Source organism: Cotesia typhae, unplaced genomic scaffold (genome assembly GCF_013202065.1).
Source record: "Cotesia typhae breed Kobodo isofemale line unplaced genomic scaffold, CoteBio_Ctyphae contig_59, whole genome shotgun sequence".
Lineage (NCBI taxonomy): Eukaryota > Metazoa > Arthropoda > Insecta > Hymenoptera > Braconidae > Cotesia > Cotesia typhae.
Window position 1 is genome coordinate 280,079 of NW_027423761.1, and position 23,247 is coordinate 303,325.

The window sequence follows — 23,247 nt, forward strand, 5'->3', positions numbered from 1 at the left end:
ATTTTTAATAATAATTATTTAAAATTAAAAAAAAAAAAATTAAAAGAAGAAAAATAAATATTTTTCATTTTAAATTCTAATTAATTAATTAATTAATAATTATTAACTTACATTAATTGCTGTTCGTCCAATTTCAACTAAAACACCAGGTTGATAATAATCACAAGGTTCGGGACACTCTCTGCAAGTAATATCTTTTCCAAAGATATTTCCGATTGTTAGATCAAGAAATCTATGAACCGCTAAATCCATTTATAATATATTTATTAATTAAAACAAATCAATAATTATTGTCATTTAATTATGACAGCAGAGGTTAAAAAAAAAAAAAATAAATAAAAAGTAAAAACAAAAAACAGTCTTAAGAGATTTTTTAATTCTATTTTGAAGGTTTCTTTCGTTTTTTGAGATTTTTTTTGAGAAAAAAATTTTTTTTGGAAAAAGTATTGACACTATCTTGAAGTATATCTCTTAACGAACAGAATGATCTACAATAATAGATATTTTAATCGAAGAAATGATTTATAAAGAGAAATTGAAAGTCAAAAGTAGTCTAATTTAACCGAAATCATAAATTTTGAAAGTATTCTTCGTTTTTTGGGATTTTTTCTAGGAAAAAAATTTTTTTCAACAAAGCAATTAGTACGCTCTTCAAGTAGACATCTGAAGGAACAGAATAACCTATAACAAATGTTATTTTGATAGGAGGAACAATATATAAAATTAAATTGAAAGTCAGAAAGTAGCAAAATTTTTAAATTCCAAATTTCAAATATAAAAATTTCAATTTAAAATTAAAAATTCCATTTTAAAAATTAAATCATTAATTAAAAACTTTGAAAACACTTTAAAATTTCAATTTTTTAATAAAAAAAAATTTTTAATTCAAATTAAAAAATTTTTAATAAAAATTTGAATTTAAAAATTTTCCCGCCGTTTTTTTAACTTCCCGTCATCTAGCGACTGCCGCGTTAACTAGATTCAAATTAAATAAGCGCCATCTGCATTAACCTTGAGAACTCGCTAGCAGGAGAAACGGAGTAAAGAAAGAACTGTTAGCAGCGAAGAGGAGAAGACAAAAGTTGGATAGAGCTCGAGCCACGATCCCTCATTTTAGATTTCGGCGACATGGCGGCTGACCACGAGCAATTCAATCAACTGCTAAGCACCCTCTTGAGTACCGACAATGACGTCCGTACCCAAGCCGAGGTAATTTTACAAATTTTTATATTTTTTAATTCCACTTAAAAAGTTACGCTCGGAAATTCAACAAATACCCGATAAATATTTAATAACTCTGAAACTGATCGAGCACCCGCATGGTCGCGGATTCCGCGTGCTCAATATTTATTCACTGCGAGTGGTTCGACTTTTTTCGGGTTCATTTGTTGATTTTTTTTTCAATAGTTTTTTTTTTTGAAATTACAATTAAGTCAATTTTGGAGTTTTTTGAGGTTGGAATTTTTTTGGCGGGAGGATTTCGTTTATTTAAAATTTTTTTTTGCTTTTAGGAAGCCTACAAAAATTTGCCTATACAGAGTAAGGTTACCTGGCTCCTGAATTCAATATGCACGGGACACCTCGCCGAAGAAATTCGCGCCATGGCTGCTGTTTTATTACGACGGCTTTTCTCATCAGAGTTTATGGACTTTTATCCCCAGGTATGATTTTTTTTTTTTTTTACTACGCCGTCATTAATTTTTTTTTTTTTAATTAAATTATATTTTACAATTTTTTAAAAATTTAATTTGTATTTTTTTTTGACTTCAATAATTCTTAAAAATTATATTTTATAATTTTTCTAAAAATTTTATGTAAAATATTTTAAAAAATATTGATAATTTTTTTTAATAATTTTAAATAAAATATTTTATAATTATTAAAAAAATTAAATGTAAAAATTTTTTTAAAATTATTCAGCTCCCACCTGAAGCCCAGGATGAATTAAAAAAGCAGCTACTATTATCAATCCAAAACGAGCAATCAGAAACAATCAGAAGAAAAATCTGCGAAGTAGTTGCAGAGGTCGCTAGAAATTTAATTGATGACGACGGCAACAATCAGTGGCCAGAATTTTTGAACTTTTTATTCCAGTGCGCCAACAGTCCGGTGCCAGCTTTGAAAGAAAGCGCGCTCAGAATATTCACGTAATTTTTTTTTTTTTCTAAAAATTAATTCCTCAAAAAAATTTTTTTTTATAATTAATTAATGATTTATATTTTAGATCCGTACCGGGAGTATTTGGCAGCCAACAGAGCAATTATTTAAATTTAATCAAACAAATGTTACAACAATCCGTAATGGACACGGCTAATTACGAGGTAATTGATAAAAAAAAAATATTTATTATTAAAAATGGAAGAATGATACTCTAAAAATATAAAGTTTTAATTTTTCGACACAAAATCTTCCTAAAAAAAATTTAATAGCTTTACGATGACTGTAAATTGTGAAGAAATAATTTATAGACAGATACGGAGCTTACAATTTAAAATTTCCTATTAAAAATTGATTTAAAAAAAAAAAAGTTTCTTATAAAAGTTGTAGCTTATACTTTCAGCTTTAAAATGACTCCTCGCACGACTCTTTACGACAATTACATGAAAAGTTATCGTGATTTTAGTGCTCCGAAAATTGGAAATTCAAGTTTTGAATTTTCGGTCCGCAAGAGTTGACTTTAAACTCGGGTATCTCGGGAACTATCAGTCGGATTAAAAAGTGCTAAGGACATAAATTGTAGCTTAAGGTCCTAGCTTTCGAATGAGCCCACTCGAGAGTCTGAGAAAAATTTCCTTAAAAAGTTATGAATTTTTAAAACTTGATCCGGTATTTTTGATCGTTGAATTTTTAGGAAATTTTGATAAAAAAATTTTTTTTAGGTCCAATATCAAGCTGTGAGAGCAATTGGAGCCTTTATAATTTTACATGAGAAAGAAACCTCAATTCAAAAGCAATTTGCGGAATTATTACCAGCCTTGGTGCAAGTGACAGCCCAGTCAGTGGAGAAGCAAGAAGACGAAGCACTGCTGAAGGTTCTGATCGACCTGGCAGAGACGACCCCGAAGTTCCTGAGGAACCAGTTGGAGACGATAATGGAGATGTGCATGAAGATATTCTCGAATAAGGAGATGGGCGACAGTTGGAGGCAGCTTTCATTGGAAGTCCTGGTGACTTTGTCAGAAACTGCCCCGGCGATGGTGCGCAAGGTTGGTGGCAAGTACATAGCCGCGCTGGTTCCTCTGGTGCTGGAGATGATGACAGACTTGGATGACGACGACGAGTGGAGCTTCAGTGACGAAATAATTGAGGAAGACAATGATTGCAACAATGTCGTAGCTGAAAGCGCGCTTGATAGATTGTCTTGCGGGCTCGGTGGCAAGACCATGTTGCCTCAAATTGTTGAAAATATTCCACGGATGCTGTCTAATTCTGATTGGAAGTACCGCCATGCTGCTCTGATGGCAATTTCTGCCGTTGGAGAGGGCTGTCATAAACAGATGGAGGCCATTTTGTCGCAAATTATGGAGGGAATTGTTCAGTATCTTCAGGATCCGGTAAGTTTTATTATGGATATTATTGATGATATTGACTAAAATTGTTCCTAATGATCCCTTAATTCATAAACATCACCTCAAAATTAATTATTGATGCTTTAAAAGTAATTTAAGTGGTAAAAATAGGCCCAATTGTTGAATTTTAGTGTTTTTTCGACAATTGGGTATTTGCATGATTTTGATATTCATAAACTTTTGATATTTTTACATTCTATATAATTTTTTTTAATTTTTGGAAAAAAAATTTTTCGATTTTGTTCTTAAAAATTTAAATAATTTAATAAATAAAAAAAGCAGATATTTAAATGAATAAGTAGCTCCATTTCGTGTATGTGACGTCATAGTGCTTATTTCATTTGAAATTTTAAGCGCCAATCTCTTGTAAACACGTGGCAGGTGTAAACAATTGTTGTGTTAATTGTGATTGATTAAAAAAAGATCTGGTTGTGTTGTTTATAATAAAATAAAATTATTTAATTACTCGAAATGTCATCAAAAAATGAGTTTTATTGGTGTATAGTTCCAACGTGTAGAAATACTGGTAAATCGACACCAGAAAAAATTTTTATAAATGTTTCATTAAATTCTGTTAAACGGAAAAATCAGGATCCACTTTTCGCCGAGGCATTTTTATTAATTCGTTGATAATCACAAACTATACTGTTGAACTGATGCTTCTCAAAAGTCTTAGTATAACAACATTAACATGTTCATAACCTCCAAACACATTCACTTTAAATTTAAAAAAACATTTCACAAAAATTTATTTCACTTTTAATTATTTTCAACAAAATCTAGCATTAAAAATAGAATGTATAAAACTTAAAATTGAAAAAAACTTAACTTTAAGTTTTTTAGCAATGTAAAATATTATACATGACTTAAATGCTCATTCAAATATACGCGCTACAAATAGCACAATGACGTCACACCAATCACATCACGTTTTACATCACGTGACTTTTATGTAATTTAGGATCACTTTTATTTATTAGATTATTTAAATTTTTAAGAACAAAATCGAAAAATTTTTCTTCCAAAAATTTTAAAAAATTATATAGAATGTAAAAATATCAAAATCATGCAAATACCCAATTGGTGACAATTAGACCGCTATATCTCATAAACTAATAAAGATACAGCCTCGCTCAAGGACTCAAATTGTTTTTAATGATGTCTTCTACCATGATAAGCCCTTTAAAAGTACCAATTACGTCTTACGGGGCAATTGGGGCCATAAAAACGCCCCCAATTGTCAAAATTCAATGTTTTTCGACAATTGGAGGTATTTGGGCCAACAATTGGGTCTTTGCAGTTACGATTTACCTCTTTGGGGATCATTAGGAATCTTTTTAACTAAAATTCCAACAAATCCGATAATTATACAAAAAATTAGAAATTTTTCTAAGCCATGGGCCGAGTCAGCAGCCTTAGAATTCGAATCTCTCGATGCGTTACGTCTATGGCAGACTAAGAGATCACGATTTGCTCGTCGTTTTGACGGGCAAATCATCATTCGATGTTCTAGAGAGTCGGCCTTGGACCTTTCCTCGGTCATAGTTTTAGAACAAACATTTTTTTTCTCCATAAAAAATTTTTTAATTGATTAAAATGAATAGTTTGTACAATTTTAGGGTGAAATAAAAATGAAATAAATATATTTTAGCACCCCCGAGTCCGTTACGCAGCTTGCAATGCCGTCGGTCAAATGTCAACAGACTTTGCCCCGACATTCGAGCAGAAATTCCACGAAAAAGTGATCCCAGGTTTACTGATGGTCCTAGATGACAACGCGAATCCGCGAGTGCAAGCTCACGCTGGAGCAGCTTTGGTAAACTTCAGCGAAGACTGTCCGAAGAATATTCTCACGCCCTACTTGGATGCAATCATGGGCAAGCTCGAGAGCATCCTGACAGCTAAATTCCAGGAGTTGGTTGAAAAAGGCACTAAATTAGTCCTGGAGCAAGTGGTCACGACAATTGCATCGGTAGCTGACACATGTGAGGAGCAATTCGTGACTTACTACGACCGTCTGATGCCCTGCTTGAAGTATATAATCCAGAACGCGAATCAGCAGGAGCACAAAATGCTGAGAGGAAAAACGATCGAGTGCGTCAGTTTGATCGGACTCGCCGTGGGAACTGAGAAGTTCATCAACGACGCCAGTGATGTCATGGACATGTTGCTGACCACCCACGCAGAGGGCGAGCTCGCTGATGATGATCCCCAGATCAGTTATTTGATCTCTGCTTGGGCGAGACTCTGCAAGATTTTGGGGAAACAATTCGAACAGTATTTGCCTGTTGTCATGGGACCGGTGAGTATTTTATACATACCTAAGAAATTACAAAGTGCAATGAAAAATAATTAATTGTTTAAATAAATATTTCTAGGTATTGAGAACAGCATCAATGAAGCCAGAAGTGGCTTTGTTAGACAACGAAGACATGGAAGGCGTTGAAGGCGACCTGGACTGGCAATTTGTGTCTCTGGGAGAGCAGCAGAACTTTGGAATTAAGACAGCTGGACTGGAAGACAAAGCTTCAGCTTGCGAGATGCTTGTTTGCTACGCTCGTGAGCTGAAAGAAGGGTTCGCGGATTATGCTGAAGAGGTAGTGAGACTCATGGTCCCCATGCTCAAGTTTTACTTTCACGATGGAGTCAGGACTGCTGCTGCACAGAGTTTGCCGTGTTTATTAGAGTGTGCCAGAATTAAAGGTAATTAAAAAAGTTCTGTATTAGTAATTTAGGCCTTAAAAATAGGCAAAATTGTTGAATTTTAGTGTTTTTTTGACAATTGGGGACAATTAGACCGCTGTATCTCACAAACTATTAAAGATACAGCTTCGCCCAAGGACTTAAATTGTTCTTAATGATGCCTTCTACCATATAAAGCTCCTTTAAAGTGCCAATTACCTCTTGCGGGGCAATTTGGGCCATAAAAACGCTCCCAATTGTCAAAATTTAAAGTTTTTCGACAATTGGAGGTACTTGCGCCAACAATTGGGTCTTTGCAGTTACGATTTATCTTTTTGGGGATCATTAGGAATCTTTTTAATAAAAACTTCAATAAATCTGATCATTATTAAAAAAATTAGGAATTTTTCTAAGCCATGGGCCGAGTCAGCAGCCTTAGAATTCGAATCTCTCGATGCGTTACGTCCATGGCAGACTAAGAGATCTCGATTTGCTCGTCGTTTTGACGGTTAAATCACCAGTCGATGTTCTAGAGAGTCGGCCTTGGACCATTCCTCGGTCATAGTTTTAGAACAAACATTTATTCTTAACTAAATCCAATCAAATTGACAATTAAAATTTCTAAATTTGAATTATAGGTCCGCAGTATCTCGAAGGAATGTGGGCGTACATTTGTCCCGAGCTTATAAAATCAATCGACAGCGAACCCGAGTCTGACGTCCTTTTGGAGGTTCTGTATTCCCTCGCCAAGTGCATCGAGCTTTTAGGCACAGGGTGCCTGGACCCAGCGCAGATGACGGAGTTGCTTCGGATTCTGGACAAGCTTCTCAACGAGCACTTCGAGCGCGCAGTGGCGCGACTAGAAAAACGCAAGGACGAAGACTACGACGAAGTGGTCGAAGAGCAGCTTCGCGACGAGGACAACGAAGACGTCTACACTCTGAACAAAGTAGCGGACATTCTCCACGCTTTGTTCGCGACCCACAAGGAGACCTTCTTCCCGTACTTCGACCAAATTTGCCACCATTTTGTGAAACTCCTCGCGCCTGAGCGCTCCTGGTCCGATCACCAGTGGGCGCTGTGCGTCTTCGATGACGTAGTGGAGTTCGGAGGGCCATCTAGCTTCAAGTACCAAGAGTACTTTTTGAGGCCGATGATTTCGTACGTCTGCGATCCCTCCGCGGAAGTTCGCCAGGCTGCCGCTTACGGCTGCGGCGTTTTTGCTCAGTTCGGTGGCGACGCCTACGCTCAAGCCTGCGCCGAAGCTCTCCCGAGGCTGGTTGAGGTCATAACACAACCTGAGGCCAGGAGTCCGGAAAATGTCAATCCCACTGAGAACGCCATCAGTGCGGTGACCAAGATTCTCAAGTACAACAGCAAGATGGTCAATGTTGATGAAATGCTACCTCATTGGCTCAGTTGGCTCCCGGTCACTGAAGACGAGGACGAGGCTCCACACGTTTATGGGTACTTGTGCGACCTTATTGAAGCCAATCATCCCGTGGTTCTTGGTCCTAATAATGATAACTTACCCGGGTTGATATTTTACTTTGCTGAGGCATTCCTCAAGGAGGCTGTGCCTAATGACAATCCTGTTGTTCAGAGGATTACTAATCTTCTCAGACAAATTCAGGTAATTCAATTCAATTCAATTAAGAAATTATCTTGTATCTCGTTAACTATTGACATTTTTAAAGATATAAGCTCATCCTGATGTTACACTCATCGAGACCTTTCATTTGAGTACCCACATCAATTTTCTACATATTTATATATTTATACATCATATAATTTTTTACAATTATTATAATTTTCTATAAATTATATAATTATCTATAATTTTCTATAATTTATATAATTTTTTTACAATTCATATAATTTTTTATGAATGATATATTTTTCTACAAATAATATAATGTTCTATAAATTATATAATTTTATATAAATCATATATTTTTCTACAATTGATGTAATTTTCTATAAATTATATAATTTTATATAAATCTTATATTTTTCTACAATTAATATAATTTTCTGTAATTTACATAATTTTTTTTACAATTCATATAATTTTTTTATGAATGATATATTTTTCTACAAATAATATAATTTTCTATAAATTATATAATTTTTTACAATGAGTATAATTTTCTACAATTAATATAATTTTATATCAATCATAAAATTTTTTATAATTAATATAATTTTATATAAATTATTTGTTTCAGCAAAACGCAACGATGTTTGCAAACTGCATCAGATTGCTATCGTCAGAACAACAGCGAGCAATTTACGAGGCATTAAGTTTACAGCCGACTAATTAAAAATATTTTTTTTTTTTTTCCATTTAATTTTAAATAAAATTCTTATTGATTAATTATTATTATTATTATTATTATTATTATTATTATTATTATTATTATTAATAATATTATTATTAATATTAAGTCTAATGAAGTAAATAAGTGATAATAATTAAGAATAATTATAATTACTAGTTGATATTAAAATGAGAATCGATAAAAAAAAATCTAATATTGATAAATAAAATTAATATTAAATCATGTTATTAATAAATTACTTATTAATTTCATTATTAATATTATTGTTGTATTATAATGAATTCTATTCTTCATTTTTACTCTATGTTTCGCGATAAAGTTTTTTAAATTGTAACAATTAGATCTAATAAATATTTTTTTTTAATCTAATTTTTTTTTTTTAAATTCTTTTTATTCAAAATATTTTTTCTAAAGAAAAATTTCAATTTGTATTTGAACTTCCAAGTTATCTATCATCTAGCGAGAGAAATTTGCTACCATGCGCCGCTTAAAGGTGAAACCAAGAACTAGCTAACTGTATTCTGTAATTAATAATTAATATCTTGGAAGATATTAATTTTAGAAAAAAAATTTTCAAACAAAAGTTGTACCTTAAAGTCTTCTATTTACGATAAAATTAATCCAGAGTCTTAATTTTAATTACAAAAAAAGTTATGAATTTTTTAAGTACCAAAAACACAAAAAATTCTTTAAAAAACGGGTTTTTTGACTTGAGGGCGCTGAAAACTTTATTAAAAAAATTTTTTTTTTTTTTAAATTTTTAGTAGGTCTTAAAGCTAAGACTCTAAGGATTCTAAAAATGCCGGCGAAGACATAAAAATAATTAATTGTCTATTTTTAATCAAATTAATAAAATAAAAAAATTTTTTTTTCGTGTAAGTTCTGAAGAATTAAATAAAACAATAATATTTTCCGGATTCTCGATTGCATCTCACATATCACTGTACTCAGATGTCTCGGATGACAACAACTAACTGGAGCGCCTCCAAGAAAACACGAGAAGGACAAATAAAAAGACAAAGTAAGAAAGAGAGAAAAGTAGCACCTGTCTGGCGGTTTGCCTGCAGTCTCTGTGGCGCCAAAGGCCATTCCACGTGTTTGTCTTCTCCCTCTTTTTTATTTTTCTTCTCGAGTGCCGATCCCAGCTAATTCCGTCCCAGTGACAATAGACAGAACTAACAACTGGCTAAAAAATAACCCATTGAAGTGTACACGACATTTGACGCCGTTCTAGTCTAGACTGCAGTACGCTAGATATATCTAAGAAGAAAAACTCCAAGTTTGATATTATTATTATTATTTACTTAGATAATTTATCCAAACGTTCCAAATATGTCACTAAATAGTCATCCCAGAGCTTAAAAATATACGATTTTTATTTTTTTTTTTTAAATTAGTTCTTGGTTTGGCCGCTAGGTGGCGCATTGTCGCTACATGTGCTCGCTTGCAGAAAGTAAGTTCGAAGATTTTTGCTTCTTATTGTTAAAAAATTATCTTTTAATGATTTAACTCCATTTTCCATCAATTAAATTTAGTTTTATATCAATCCAACTTCATTTTCCATCACCTGAATTTCATTTTTCATAAAACTAATTTCCATCAACAAAATTTCATTTTCCATCAATTTAACTTCGTTTTCCATCACACTTCATTTTCCATTAATCAAACTTCAATATCAAACCACAATTATTTTCAACTTATCATCACATCTACACCAAAAAAAAAAAAAATCACGTGGGAAAAGATGCTGGTTCGTCTCAATATCACTGTTGGGCCATGAACCGGCGAAACCGGTAGCCCCTTTTCCCCCTCACCCCTAAAATCTCCCACACATGCTTGGATGTAACGAGTTTAAATACTCACAGTAGCCGATACTTTTAACATTATACTCGCTACTAAAAAACAACCAAACAAATAAGATAAAAAAAAAAAAAAAATAACCACCTCGAGAATAATTTGAGGATATCAAATTGCGGACTTTTACTCCCGATTAAATAACGGATAACTTAAATTCTCGTGGTTGGGTATCCAAAAAAAAATTAAAAAAAAAAAAATGAAAGTACATGCTTGTATGATCACCAAGGACACACTACTCGTTATTTCACTCTATATACATATTTATTTATTCTTATATATATTTTAGTGGTAAGCGAAACACCTGCTCGCTGATTAGTTAACCGGTATCGCGATCGTTCAAGATTATTCCAATTGGAGCTTCTCTCGCTGATGACCGTCATCAGAAAGAGACTGAGATACTTTTTAAATGTCATATCAACTCTCTCCAGTTTTTAATAATAATAATAATAATAAATAATAATAATTATAAAGAAGAAGAAGAAGAAGCTGAAATTGCTGACTTGCGTGCGTTTATAAGCAAGTGTATACTTGTAAAGAAATTAATAACGACAAGGTGCATCACGACTTTATCTGTTAAATTTTTATTTTATTATTTTGGACCAAGAAATTGAAAGAAGAAAAAAAAATTACTATTTAAAAATTTATTACTAAAATAAATTATCGAGAATTTAAATTTGGTAAATATAGTCACTAGAAAAAGTCTGTAGATTGAAAAGTTATTAGAAAAATTCACTAGATTAAAGTTACTAAAAAATTCCTAGAAAAAAAAAGTTACTAGGAAAATTTCCTAAAAAAAGTTACCAAAAAATTTTTTACTAAATTTTCTGGGTCAGTAAATAGTAAATTACTGAAAAAAAAAAAAATCCCTAGAAAAATTCCCTAGGTCTAAAAATTTCTAAGAAAATTCCCTAGATAAAAAAGTTACTAGAAAATATTCCTAAATCCAAAATAACTAAATAAATTTCCTAAAAAAAATCCCTAGATCCCAATATTACTAGAAAAATTCACTAGATCCAAAAGTTACTAGAAAAAATCACTAGATCAAAAAATCCCTAGAAAATCAATTCAATTACTTTTAAAGATTTTTTTTTTTAGAACTAAAAAAAAATAACAAGACTCTCTACGGTTCTTTTATCTAAAATTGACTAGCAAAAATCACTAGATTTTTTTTCTAGTAAAAAAATCAAACTAATAATTTTTTCTCCAATCGTAAAATGCACCTGAAATCATTAAAAAAAAAAAAAAAAACCATTACATTCTTCATCGATATCCTTAAAAAAAGAAGAAATTAAAAAATGACAAGATTTAATTTGTCTCTTTTTACGGCATTTAAAAGACACGCGAACTTGTACTCTTTGAAAATAATAATTTCCTATAGGATACAAGATACTTGCACCTGCTAAACCACCGAAACCATCCATACAGGTGCTACACGTAATTCTCATCTTACTCATCATCATCATCATCATCATCATCATCATCTTTATCATCTTCATATTCAACTTTTCCATTCATTTCCATACAATTAAATTGCACACTAGTCTTATACTAGACCTTCCAACCGATTTACCAATTCGATAAGCTAAAGATGAGTCATGGAATGACACTTCAATAAATAAAAATGAATAAAAGAAGATTCTTCCGATCAATAACTTCCGATTTTTCTGTATAGTTTCATTTCTCTTTCATTTTTAAATTTTGCACGTGACCGGGATAGTTTTATGACTAAGATAGATGTTTTTTGGCCCTTGTTGGATGACAATAAGAGACTATCGTGATAAGATATTATGTTAGAGGGTGAGGGGAAAGATACTACCAATTGATTTTAGTTAGGGTGGTACAATATGAAAAATATATAAATTTATTACTAAATTTTATTTAAGAAAATTATCAAAGTGCTAAAAATTTGTAGACTTAAAAGTTACTAGAAAAAATCCCTAGATAAAAACTTCTAGTGACTAACAAAATTTTTAAAATTATTAAAAAAATCCCTAGATTTCAAAGTTACTAGAAAAATTCCCTAGACAAAAAAATTCACTAGACAAAATCCCTTGATAATTTTTTCTAGTAATTTGTAAAAAAATTCCTAGAATTGAAAGTTACTAGAAAAATTCCCCAGATCAAAAATTTATTAAAAAAAATCCCTAGATACATTTTTCTAGTAATTTTTAAAAAATACTAGATTACAAAAATTACCTAGATTTAAAAATTACTAGAAAAATTCCCTAGACTTTAAAAATGACTAGAAAAATTCCGTAGACCTAAAAAATTACTAACTTACGGATGTTGTTATTTTCGTAGTTGTTGTTGTTTTTGTTACGTAGGAGCCAGTGTCAGAATGATTGCTGCCGGCGACTGCTGGTAAAATGAGATCCAGTAAAAAAAAGACTCGTATGCACAGAGTAAAAGAGCTGAGATGTGAAATATAATAGCATAAGCAGAAAGTCGGCGAGGATCACTGATAGGCCGCTCGCCCGCTCGCCTACGGAGAGAGAATCAGAGAAAAAGAGGAAGAGAGAGAGAGAGAGAGCAAGAGAATATATGTACTTATATGTATATGTGAAACTGAGAGATTCGCCACGTCTGGCGCCGTACTGTCGCATCCTATATACAGTAACGTTTATACTTTTCTTCTCTGCCATCCTACCTCTTTCCCCTCACGGTAGTTCTCGACCCCCGCCGCCATCGCATTTCATATCTCTCTCAGTAAGAGTCTCAAATCTGAAATACTCTCATGTGGTGTTCTGAGCTCTGACACATTAGCAGTTATTGTTATTTATTTTATTTACAAATCACTATTTTGTAAATTAATTTTTTATACGGATTTTTATAAAGTTTTGGAGGGTTTATTCTAGTGATTTTTGATTCTAGGGAATTTTTCTAATGTTTTTTGGTCTGAAAAAAATTTTTCTAGGGTTTATTCTAGTAATTTTTTATTCTAGGGAATTTTCTAGGGTTTATTCTAGTAACTTTTGACTCTAGGGAGTTTTCATGGGGTTTATTCTAGTGATTTTTCTCACAATCTGGTGACTTTTTAGTTCTTTTCCTAAAAAAAATGTTCTAGTAATTTTTTTACCGATATTTTACAACCCAATAATTAAAAAATTTTTTTAAAAAAAAAAAAAGGATATCTCGTAACATTTGTCGTTAATTAAAAATAAATCTCATCAGATAAACAATTTCCATGAGTTTCTCACGTTCTTTAATGGATGTCCATCAAGTTGTTCTCGTTATAAACATATATATATATATATATATATATATATATATATATATATATATATATATATATATATATATATATAAATATAGCAGTTTGTTCCCTACCGTAGAGTTGTTGTGCCGCGAGTTACTGCCGTACAAGATAGAGATAAAGATAAACTCACCGGAGCCAGATGGATACTGTGAACTGACCGACTGAAGAGCTAAGAAAGAATCAACAAAGAGAGAAAATATATTTAAGTTCCCAACTACCAGCCGACTTTGACTATAAGACGAGGACGAGGATGAATTATACAGCAACTATCCATAAAAGGACCGCGACATACGAAAAGACCTTCTTGGACCTTTTTTTTTTTTTACCTTCCAACGTCTTTAATTTAAAATTCATATTAATAATTTTATTTTATTAGATTAATGTAAGCTTCGAATTAAATTTCTGCTAGCGAGAATGTTTTGCGATAATTCGCCACCTAGCGGCGAAAGCAAGAACTAATGTGTAAAAAAAATTATATTATTTGTAAAAAAATCTTTGATTTGTATAAAATTATTTTACTTATTTTTATGATTATTATCATTATTATTATTATTATTATTATTATTATTATTATTATTATTATTATTATTAAATTAAAAAAAAAAATAAAGTGACAGGTGTTTCAAATTCCAGATCGAAGTCTTACTCAGAAATCTATATTGATCTTATTGTATATATATATATATATATATATTTTTTTTTTTTGGCAAACGAAAGCGCGAGGAACATCCGGTGATTAAATAACACACATGGGGCGTCGAAATGTAAGTGAATGTCAATAGTTATTTTGTTTAACTTTTATTTTAATGTCAACCTACGGGAACAGCGACACCGGCTGGTCAATTAGCCGGATGCTCCCAAATTATCGCGTTTTGGAGGTGCAATCTCGTTTTGAAGGACCCGAATAAATAAAGGCAGGTGCTACTTTTCAAACTCTCTCATTTTCATTCTTAAATTTTTTTTTTTTACATTTTATACAAGTGTCATTTTATTTATTTTAATTATCGCTTTTACAAATGTATCTTTTTCCCCTTCTTTATCTTAGGAACTATGGGTTCTATAAAAAAAATTTTCCTACAAAAATTGTAGCTTTAAGTCTCTTCTTTACGATAAATTTAATTCGGAGTCTTAATTTTGATTAGAAAAAAAGTTATGAATTTTTTAAATACCAAAAACACGAAAAACTCTTCAAAAAACGGGTTTTTTGACTTAAGGGCGCTGAAAACTTTATTAAAAAAATTTTTTTTCAAAAAAATTCATAGGAGGTCTTAAAGCTGAGACTCTATAGATTTTAAAAATGCCGGCAAAGACATAAAAATAATTAATTGTCTATTTTTAATCCTTAATCAAATTTTTGAAATTTTTTTTTTCGCAAAAATTGTTAGTTTTTAACTTTATCAATTTTTATTAAATAAACAATCGGTCGTAAAAAAAAAAACTTTTTATACAAAAATTGTAGCTTTGAGCCTTCCCTTTAAAATAAATTTAATCCGGCTCAAAAATTTCGATTCTAAAAAAAGTTACGACTATATTAATGATAAAAAACAATTAAAAAATAAATTTTCATAAAAAATAACATTTTTTTTCTAACTTTCAATATTTTTTATCTCGGCTCCTATAAATTTTATAAAAAAAATTTTCGAACAAAATTTGTAGCTCAAGGTTTCTTCTTTCCACCAAAATTTACTCGATTGCTTAATTTTAATTATAATTCAAGTTATGAATTTTTAAAACGAAAAAAAAAAAAAAAATAAACAAACTTTTAAAAACAGAAATATTTTTAATAACTGAGTAATTTCTAATTAAAACTTACTAATGACTCAATTTAATCACTAACAACTGTCATTATCTGTCGCCTAAAAATCTATTTATTCTATTGTATTATCTACAAGTGCTTATGAAAGTGCACTTGTACTTATTATCAACCAATTGGTCATCGACGTTTTAATCAAGACGTACTCATAAAAATAAAATTTTCTATTTGTTTTTTTTTTTTTTTTTAACTAAAAAAAAATTTTTATCAAAATTTTAATGGTCAAAAAAAATTCTTAAAACTCCGAAGGTCAAATAAAAATTTTGATCCGGTGGTTATTATTTAATTAATTAATTAATAAGTATGTAATTTAATGTTTACGTTTAACTAAATGGGCTTTAGGTGCGTGTGTACTTGACATAGATACAAAATATATAAATATATACTTACGGGCAAGTTTAGATATGATTTTATCAGCTATTATACACCTGTGATTGCTCACATAATCTTAGTATTTACTTTTTTCTTTATAAACGATACGACGAACTCGTGATATCTCGGGTTCTAATTTTGAAAAATTATTGTGGCTGTCTGGATTTTTTTTTTTTGAGAAACTAACAAGCTTAGGTGCTTGTTAGTTTTAAAAGTGCTACCTATCGGTCTACTTTTGACCAATAGGAGCTGAGATATCCGAGTCTAAAGTCAACAAAAAAAATTTCAAGGTCATAAGCTAGATTTTTGGAAGGGGATGACTTTAAAAATTCATAACTTTATTTCTAATTCAAATTTTGGAACCGGTCAAATTTTGGGTTGAAGAAGAGACTTAAAGCTACAACTTTTGATTGAAAAATTATTTTTTAAATTTATTAGGAGCCAAGATATGAATTTTTGAAAAAAAGTCTGAAATTGTAAAAAAATTATTTCAAACTTCAAAATGATTTTTTGGAAAGTCAAAATTTTTTTTGGAAAAAATACCAAGCTAAGGTTCTAGATCAGACATTTAGCGATCCAAAAACCTCCCTATCGACCTAATTTGGACCAATAGAACCCAAGATACTGGCAACTAAGTAAGAGGTAAAATAATTAAACAAAAATGTAATTAATATATTTATTTATTATAATTATTATCACTATCATAATTATTGTTACAATAATAAGGTACAGAAAGTAAGAAAAAATTTTTTGATTTAACACATTAATCTCGTCACTGACGATTATTTCATCAAATTAACAATTTTATCATTGCGTGGGAGTAAAAAAAAAAAAATACTAGGTAATAAAAAAAAAAATAAATTTTTGTACTTAACATTTCAGTCGGTATATTAACTGGAAGCATTTATATACATTATAATAATTAAAATAAGAAATCGCAGATCATAAAAAAAATTTGATCACCCCCACCCAAATCACTAGACACTCACGAGCCTACTCATCCTTTTTCTTCCTTAGCTTCCCTTCAGTCTGAATTGTCCTGGACACAAGGTCAACACACTCCCCTAGCTCGACCCCGTTTCCCCCCTCCGGCCCACTATCCTCCCCCTCCCTAACAATTTTACTCAAGGTCATGATATAACTGCAAGCGATCCTCAATACCGACAACTTGGATAGCTTCTGGTTGTGAGAGTAGGCGGGGATACTCCGCCTGAGAGTATTAAAAGCCGCACTGATCGTATGGACCCTGGTCCGCTCCCTAGCGTTGGCCTCGATCCGCCGCTCCCTGGTCATGTTCTTGTAGTTCCTCTGACTGTGGCCTGTAATCGACTGTTCCGAGTGAGCTCCACTGGTCGAAGACATCCGACTGCTCGGAATTTTCCCGCCTTTTTTCTCGTCGTACGGCAAGTCAGTGACTCCAGGGTGGGGAGGGACACGCCCCTCCCTCAGAACCAGCGCCAATGGCTCGTTTTGGTGGGCGGAGTCTTCTTGGAGCCGGAAAGTGGGGGAGAGACTTCGTTTTTGTGAGGTCGCCGTACGGAGGCTGGGCTCTAAGGTAGCCTCACGGAGTTTGGCCTCTGAAAATCTGGTGTCGGGGTTTGGACCGGCTCCTGGTCGAAAATCGGAGTTTTGGTGGGGAGTAGCCGTACGGATATTGGCTCCTGGGTCAAGTGTAGCCGTACGGAATCTGTTGACGGCTTCTGGCTGGAGAGTCGATGCATGTAGGTTAGTTTCAGGATATGGAGTGGCCGCACGGAGCCTAGACTCAGAGTGTAACGTAGCCGTACGGATTTTGGCCTCAGAAGGTAAGATAGATTTATTTAAGCTACTATCAGATTGTAAAGCAACTACAGTACGAAAATTAGACTCCAGGTGGGGAGTATCCGTACGGCTGATGGCATCTTGGTGTAAATTAGCCGTACGGAGATCAACGTCAGTCTGTAAAGCCGCACGAAGACCAGCTTCGGGGTGTGGAGTAGCCGTACGGCTGATTGAGTCTTGGTGTGAGATAGCCGTACGGAATCTTGAATCTCGATGAAGTTTTTGATTCTTGGCGGCAACTTGGAGCCTGGCAAGAACTTGAGCATGGATTTGAGCTTCGTACAGCCGCTGGACCTCCTCCTCCCTCCTCCGCTCCTCCTCGATCTTCCAGCGATCCTCCTCCTCTTTTTCTGGAGAGCTCCACGGGCGGAACGGGGAACTGCTCCGCTCGATGAGCCTTCTTTTTTTCAGCGGACGGTTTGGGTCTGATTTTAAGGCTTTTTTTGGCTCCGCAAGCTTCCGCTTGTTCCGCAGGGATATCGGGGAAATCTGGACCTCCACGCTGTCCTCCGAGCCGCTTGGAGAGTGAAAGTTCTCGTCCTCGCCGCTGCAGAACCCGGCGTCTTTTTCCGAGCCTGACATGCCGTCTGGAAAAAAAAGTTAAGTGTTTTTAAAAATTCATAACTTTTTTTGTAATTTATATTTTTTAACCGGACAAAATTTTTCTTACTAAGAAGACTTAAAATTACAATTTTTGTCCCAAAAAATTTTTTCTAAAGCCAATCAGAGCTGAGATATTAATTATCAAAAAAAAAAAAATGTATCATAAAAGTAAAATTAAAAAATTGACTTTTTAATTTCAAAAATGGTTGATCAAAATAATGTGTATAATGGCTGTTCAAAATTTTTTTTTTGAAAAATGGCTGAGCTAGGGTTTTAAATTAGACTTTTGGCGATCCAAAAACCTACCCAATAATCTAATTTGGATCTATAGATCCTGAGATATTATAGGTAAAAGTTTGCGATGAAAAATTTTAAATCGAAAATTTGTGTTATATAATTATTTTATTGTATTTAATGCGCAGTAAAAAAATAAATTGAGAGTCGAAGTGCTCGAAAGAGTGATGTAGCGATACACAATAACGAAATGTCGATCATAAGGTCCTCGGGGTCAGCGACAGGCGCCACCGAGCCAGTCTCCGATCGATCTCGTTCTTACTCTCGTCTATCAATAAACACAAATAACGCAATAAATTGTAAATAAACACACTTTAGATACAAAAAAAATCAGATTAAATAAAATCATTTATTGAAAAATTTTTTTTTGTTTTTAAAAATTTTTAAAGTAAGAAAAAATAATTTTTTAAGAAAAATTTTAGTTAAATTGAAAATTTAAATTTCAATAATTAATATCTCGGTTTTTAATTATTTTAGAGAAATATTTTTCGGAAAAAAGTTGTAGCCACAAGTCTTTTCTTTAAGACAAAATTTGTCCGGTTCCTTAATTTTGATTTCAAAAAAAGTTATGAATTTTTTAAGTCCCAAAAATCTAGTAAATTTTCAAAAAACGGATTTTTTTGAGTTGGGGGCGCTGAAAACTTTCTTAAAAAATGTCAGAATCGAAAAAAATCATAGTGCATCTTAAACTAGAGATCTCAAGAATTATAAAAATGCCGGCGAAGACATAAAAATAATTTTGTGTCTATTTTTAATTTATCATTAAAATTTAAAAAAGTGGTTTTTTGAAAAAATTCCGAGTTTTTTATTTCACCAATTTTTATTAAATAAAAAATTGGTCTTATAAAAAAAAGTTTTATACAAAAATTGTAGATTGAAGTGTCTTCTTTAAGACAAAATTTGTCCGGTTTCTTAATTTTGATTCTAAAAAAAGTTATGAATTTTTTTAAGTGATAAAAACTTTCTCAACGCAATTAACAAATAAATAAATAAATAAATAAAAAAATCCCACGTGTAAAAAATAAATCCGCGTGACTCATAAAAGGTATAAAAGATCACGTAGGAGTAAACTTGCTCGGTCTTGAGACTTCGCAGCTGGTGACCGTCTCGCCCACTTGCGTATTTTACAACATATTCCTTCTTTTATCGTCCACATATTTAACTTTCCGCACGTGTCTCTTCTCAATTTTTTTCTCGATCCAGCATCTGGCGAATTTTATTTTTTTTTAATTAAAAAATAATTTTTTTTATTTAAATTTCACTCGAGCTCTGACGGAAAAATATTAACTAGAATTTTATTTCTTTAATTTAAAATTTACTCCAGATGTCTCGAGTTATTTTCACACGCCGGATGTACTGTTTTAACAACTGTGCTCTTGTGTGCGCACGTGCCGAAAAAAATTTTCGTTTTTTTTTTTTTTTTTTTTTTTTTTTTTTTAACAAAAATATAGTCTAATTTCAATTTTTAGACACTAGAATCAAAAATATGACTTTTAAAAATTCATAACTTTTTTCCTAATTAAGATTAAGGAACCGGATCAATTTTCCTTTAAAGAAGACACTACAGGCTACAAGTTTTGTATAAAAATTTTTTTTCCTAATGCCAATAGGAGCCGAGATATTAATTATTGAAAATTAATTTCCGAAAAACTACCATAAATAACGTTTTCGTGTTTTTTTTCTTACTCCTAAATTCCCTATAACTTTTTTCCTAATTAAAATTTTTGAACCAACTAAATTTTGTCTTAAAGAAGACTTTTAAAGCTACAAATTTTGTAGGAAAAATTTTTCCCTAAAAAAAAATAGGAGCCGAGTTAAAAATGATCAAAAATTTAAATCACAGTTTTAATCTTCTTCGAAACTTCGAACAATTACCCAATTTCCTCACCCCTACTTAATTGAAACAAACCACAAATTAAAACAATCGGCAGTTGCGTAATAATTCACCTCCAGATCCTTAATCTCCCCTCCAATTAAAACATAAACACCGTAAGTAACCCTTTAAAACACCAAACAAGTGCATAATCACAATAATTTCGTAACACCCGTAAGTGCGTCTCCACTTCCGCACAATCGCCCTCAGAAAGCCTTCCTAACTTTACTCTGAATTTTCTTCTCCTAAAAAAATCGCAATTTTCCCTATTTTTCCGATAAATTTTCTCTAATAATTCATTATTTCCCCACTTTTCCTCCCTCGAATTCTATTTTTTCTCCTAATTCCTTCAAAAATTTTCCTATCACTTCACTTAGGGAGTGTTTCGATTAGGAAATTTTCCGCTCTACAACTTTTGTTCTAAGAATTTTCCTTTAATCCTAAAATTTTCCTCGGAAAATCCAAAAAAGTACCGGAAAATTCCATAGTCTTTTACTCTGGCCCGTTTTTCCCGCAGAAAATATAGTTTTTTCTAAATTTTCTTTTTCTAGGAAAATTCTCCGGAAAATTTTCTAACCAAAACCCTCCCCAAGTGTCTACCTCAGTCACCTCGAATCGTCACAACAGGCGCCGAAAATTTAGCTCAGAAATTCTTTGTCATTAAGTCTGGATTCTGCCCACGCTGGCGCCACGTCTGTCTTTTTTTTCTTATTTTTTATCCTCGGCTCGGTTTCTCGTGACCCCCCTCCCCTTGCTAAATCGTCATCTGAGCGACCGGCGATCGAGAAAATACCGTACATTCGATTTTGTCTCGTCAGACTGGCGCCAAGTATAAAAATTTTTTTTTTGCACGGAAAAATTTTCATCCGAAATTTTCCCGTGGAAAATTAAATAATTACCTTTAAACGCGAGCTCGCACGTTTCACTGGCACTCATTTTAAAAAAAAAAATTTTATAAATTTTTCTCACTCACAAAATATTTTTCACACACTAAAAAATCCAAGGGAACTTTTACTACGCACACTGTGACGTGCATACGCGAACGTTTGGCGCCTGACTGATTCTTCCAGCGCGTGGGTTCCGAGTTCCGAGCTCTGGGTTGGGAGCGGAGAGGGGGCGTAAGACAGTAGCGGTATGTCAGGAGTGGGGAGCCGACTCTTCGGCGCCAGACTAGCTTTTTTTTTTACTTTCTCTGGTGACTGGCGCCGAGGATTTAAATGTAGCTTTTTGCCAGTTTCGATGCTTGTAGTTTCTAGGGGAAATATAGTTGATTCTCTTCCTGGGGGAGGGGGAAATTTTTGGGAGGAGAGGAAAGAGTGGGGGAAATTTTAGGCAGATTTTTTTCTTATTCCTAAAATAATCATAACTTTGTTCCTAATTAAAATTTAAGAACCGGTCAAATTTTATCTTAAAGAAGAGACTCAAAGCTACAAATTTTGTAGTAAAAGTTTTTTCCTAAAATCATTAGGAGCTGAGATAATAATTATCAAAAATAAGTCTTTAATTTTTTTTGTGAGTAAATTTAAATTTTTTTAATAAATTTTAAACTTCAAAAAATTATTGTGAGCTTCCAAAATTTTTTTTTAAAGAAACGACCTAGCTCAGATTCTAGATCAGACTTTTAGCGATCCAAAAATCTCCCTATTGACATAATTTTGATCAATAGAACCGGAGATCCTACAATCAAAGCAAAGCCCAAGAAATTTTTTTGAGTTTCTAAAATTAAAAAAAAAAAAAAAAAAAAAATAAAGTGACTATTAACCCGAGCGTCGGTGAACAGTCACGCCTTTCAGAAAAAGTCGAGAGCCCGAGGGCCTATGAAAGTTGAGCATTAATAGCTTCATATGAGGAAAAAAAATCATTTTTTTATTTCTTTCCCAGGGTCGTAAAAATTAGATTATATTTAAAGTCCAGGTTTAATTTTTATTTATTTTTAGAACCGTGAAAATTTTACTCCAGCTTTAGTCGCAGGATCTTGGGTTCTAGTGGTCAAAATTAGGTCAATAATTATTATCTCGGCTTCTATTGATTTTACGAAAAAATTTTTCTTACAAAATTTGTAGGTTTAAGTCTCTTCTTTAAGACAAAATTTGACCGGTTCAAAAATTTTGATTAGGAAAAAAGTTATAGGGAATTTAGGAGTAAGAAAAAAACACGAAAACGTTATTAATGGTAGTTTTTCTGTAATCAATTTTTAATAATTTATATCTTGGAACTTAATGAATTTAGAAAAAAATTTTTGGTACAAAATTTATAGCTTTATGTCTCTTCTTTAAGACAAAATTTAGTGGGTTCCAAAATTTTAATTAGAAAAAAAGTTATGATTATTATAGCAACAATAAAAAAAATTCTATGGACGGGACAGCGATGAAAAAAAGTAACCTCATAAAAAGCATATGGAAGACACCCCGACACTCCAGGCCTTATTGCCACACATGTGTCGAACCCTTATGTTCCACCCTCATGCAATATCTCGAGCCAGCATATATATATATATATATATATATATATATATATATATATATATATATATATATATATATAAATATATAAATGTATATCGTAGCTAGAGGAGACAAATGCTGAGGGTATGTTGGTGAGCTCTGAGGGTAGTTTGAGCCACATGCTAAACACTCTCTTGAGCACATGGAACACACACGAGAAAAATTTTAACGAATTTTCTCCAGCGGAATCCTTAAATTCCCTCTAATTTTATGACCTACTTTTTGTTTACCCCTCAGGATGCCCATGCAGTGCAGTATGGA

At 32.3% G+C, this 23,247-nt stretch overlaps 2 protein-coding genes and 1 non-coding gene across 3 annotated transcripts; 2 read left to right on the forward strand and 1 right to left on the reverse strand.

The window, feature by feature from the left end:
* Positions 1–1,050: 1,050 nt before the first annotated feature.
* Karybeta3 (karyopherin beta 3) lies at positions 1,051–8,628 on the forward strand. The gene is made up of 9 exons (XM_074250417.1): positions 1,051–1,209; positions 1,512–1,661; positions 1,921–2,147; positions 2,225–2,321; positions 2,880–3,554; positions 5,221–5,871; positions 5,948–6,272; positions 6,890–7,884; positions 8,480–8,628. Exons 1-9 carry the CDS (start codon positions 1,129–1,131, stop codon positions 8,573–8,575), a joined length of 3,297 nt encoding a protein of 1,098 aa, XP_074106518.1. The 5' UTR covers positions 1,051–1,128; the 3' UTR covers positions 8,576–8,628.
* On the forward strand, positions 2,357–2,489 carry LOC141532446 (small Cajal body-specific RNA 8). Its single transcript, XR_012480092.1, has one exon.
* A 7,927-nt stretch (positions 8,629–16,555) lies between the features above and the next one.
* On the reverse strand, positions 16,556–21,549 carry Net (atonal bHLH transcription factor 8-like protein net). The gene is made up of 2 exons (XM_074250387.1): positions 21,382–21,549; positions 16,556–18,299 (listed from the first exon to the last, which is right to left on the reverse strand). Exons 1-2 carry the CDS (start codon positions 21,416–21,418, stop codon positions 16,885–16,887), a joined length of 1,452 nt encoding a protein of 483 aa, XP_074106488.1. The 5' UTR covers positions 21,419–21,549; the 3' UTR covers positions 16,556–16,884.
* Positions 21,550–23,247: the final 1,698 nt, after the last annotated feature.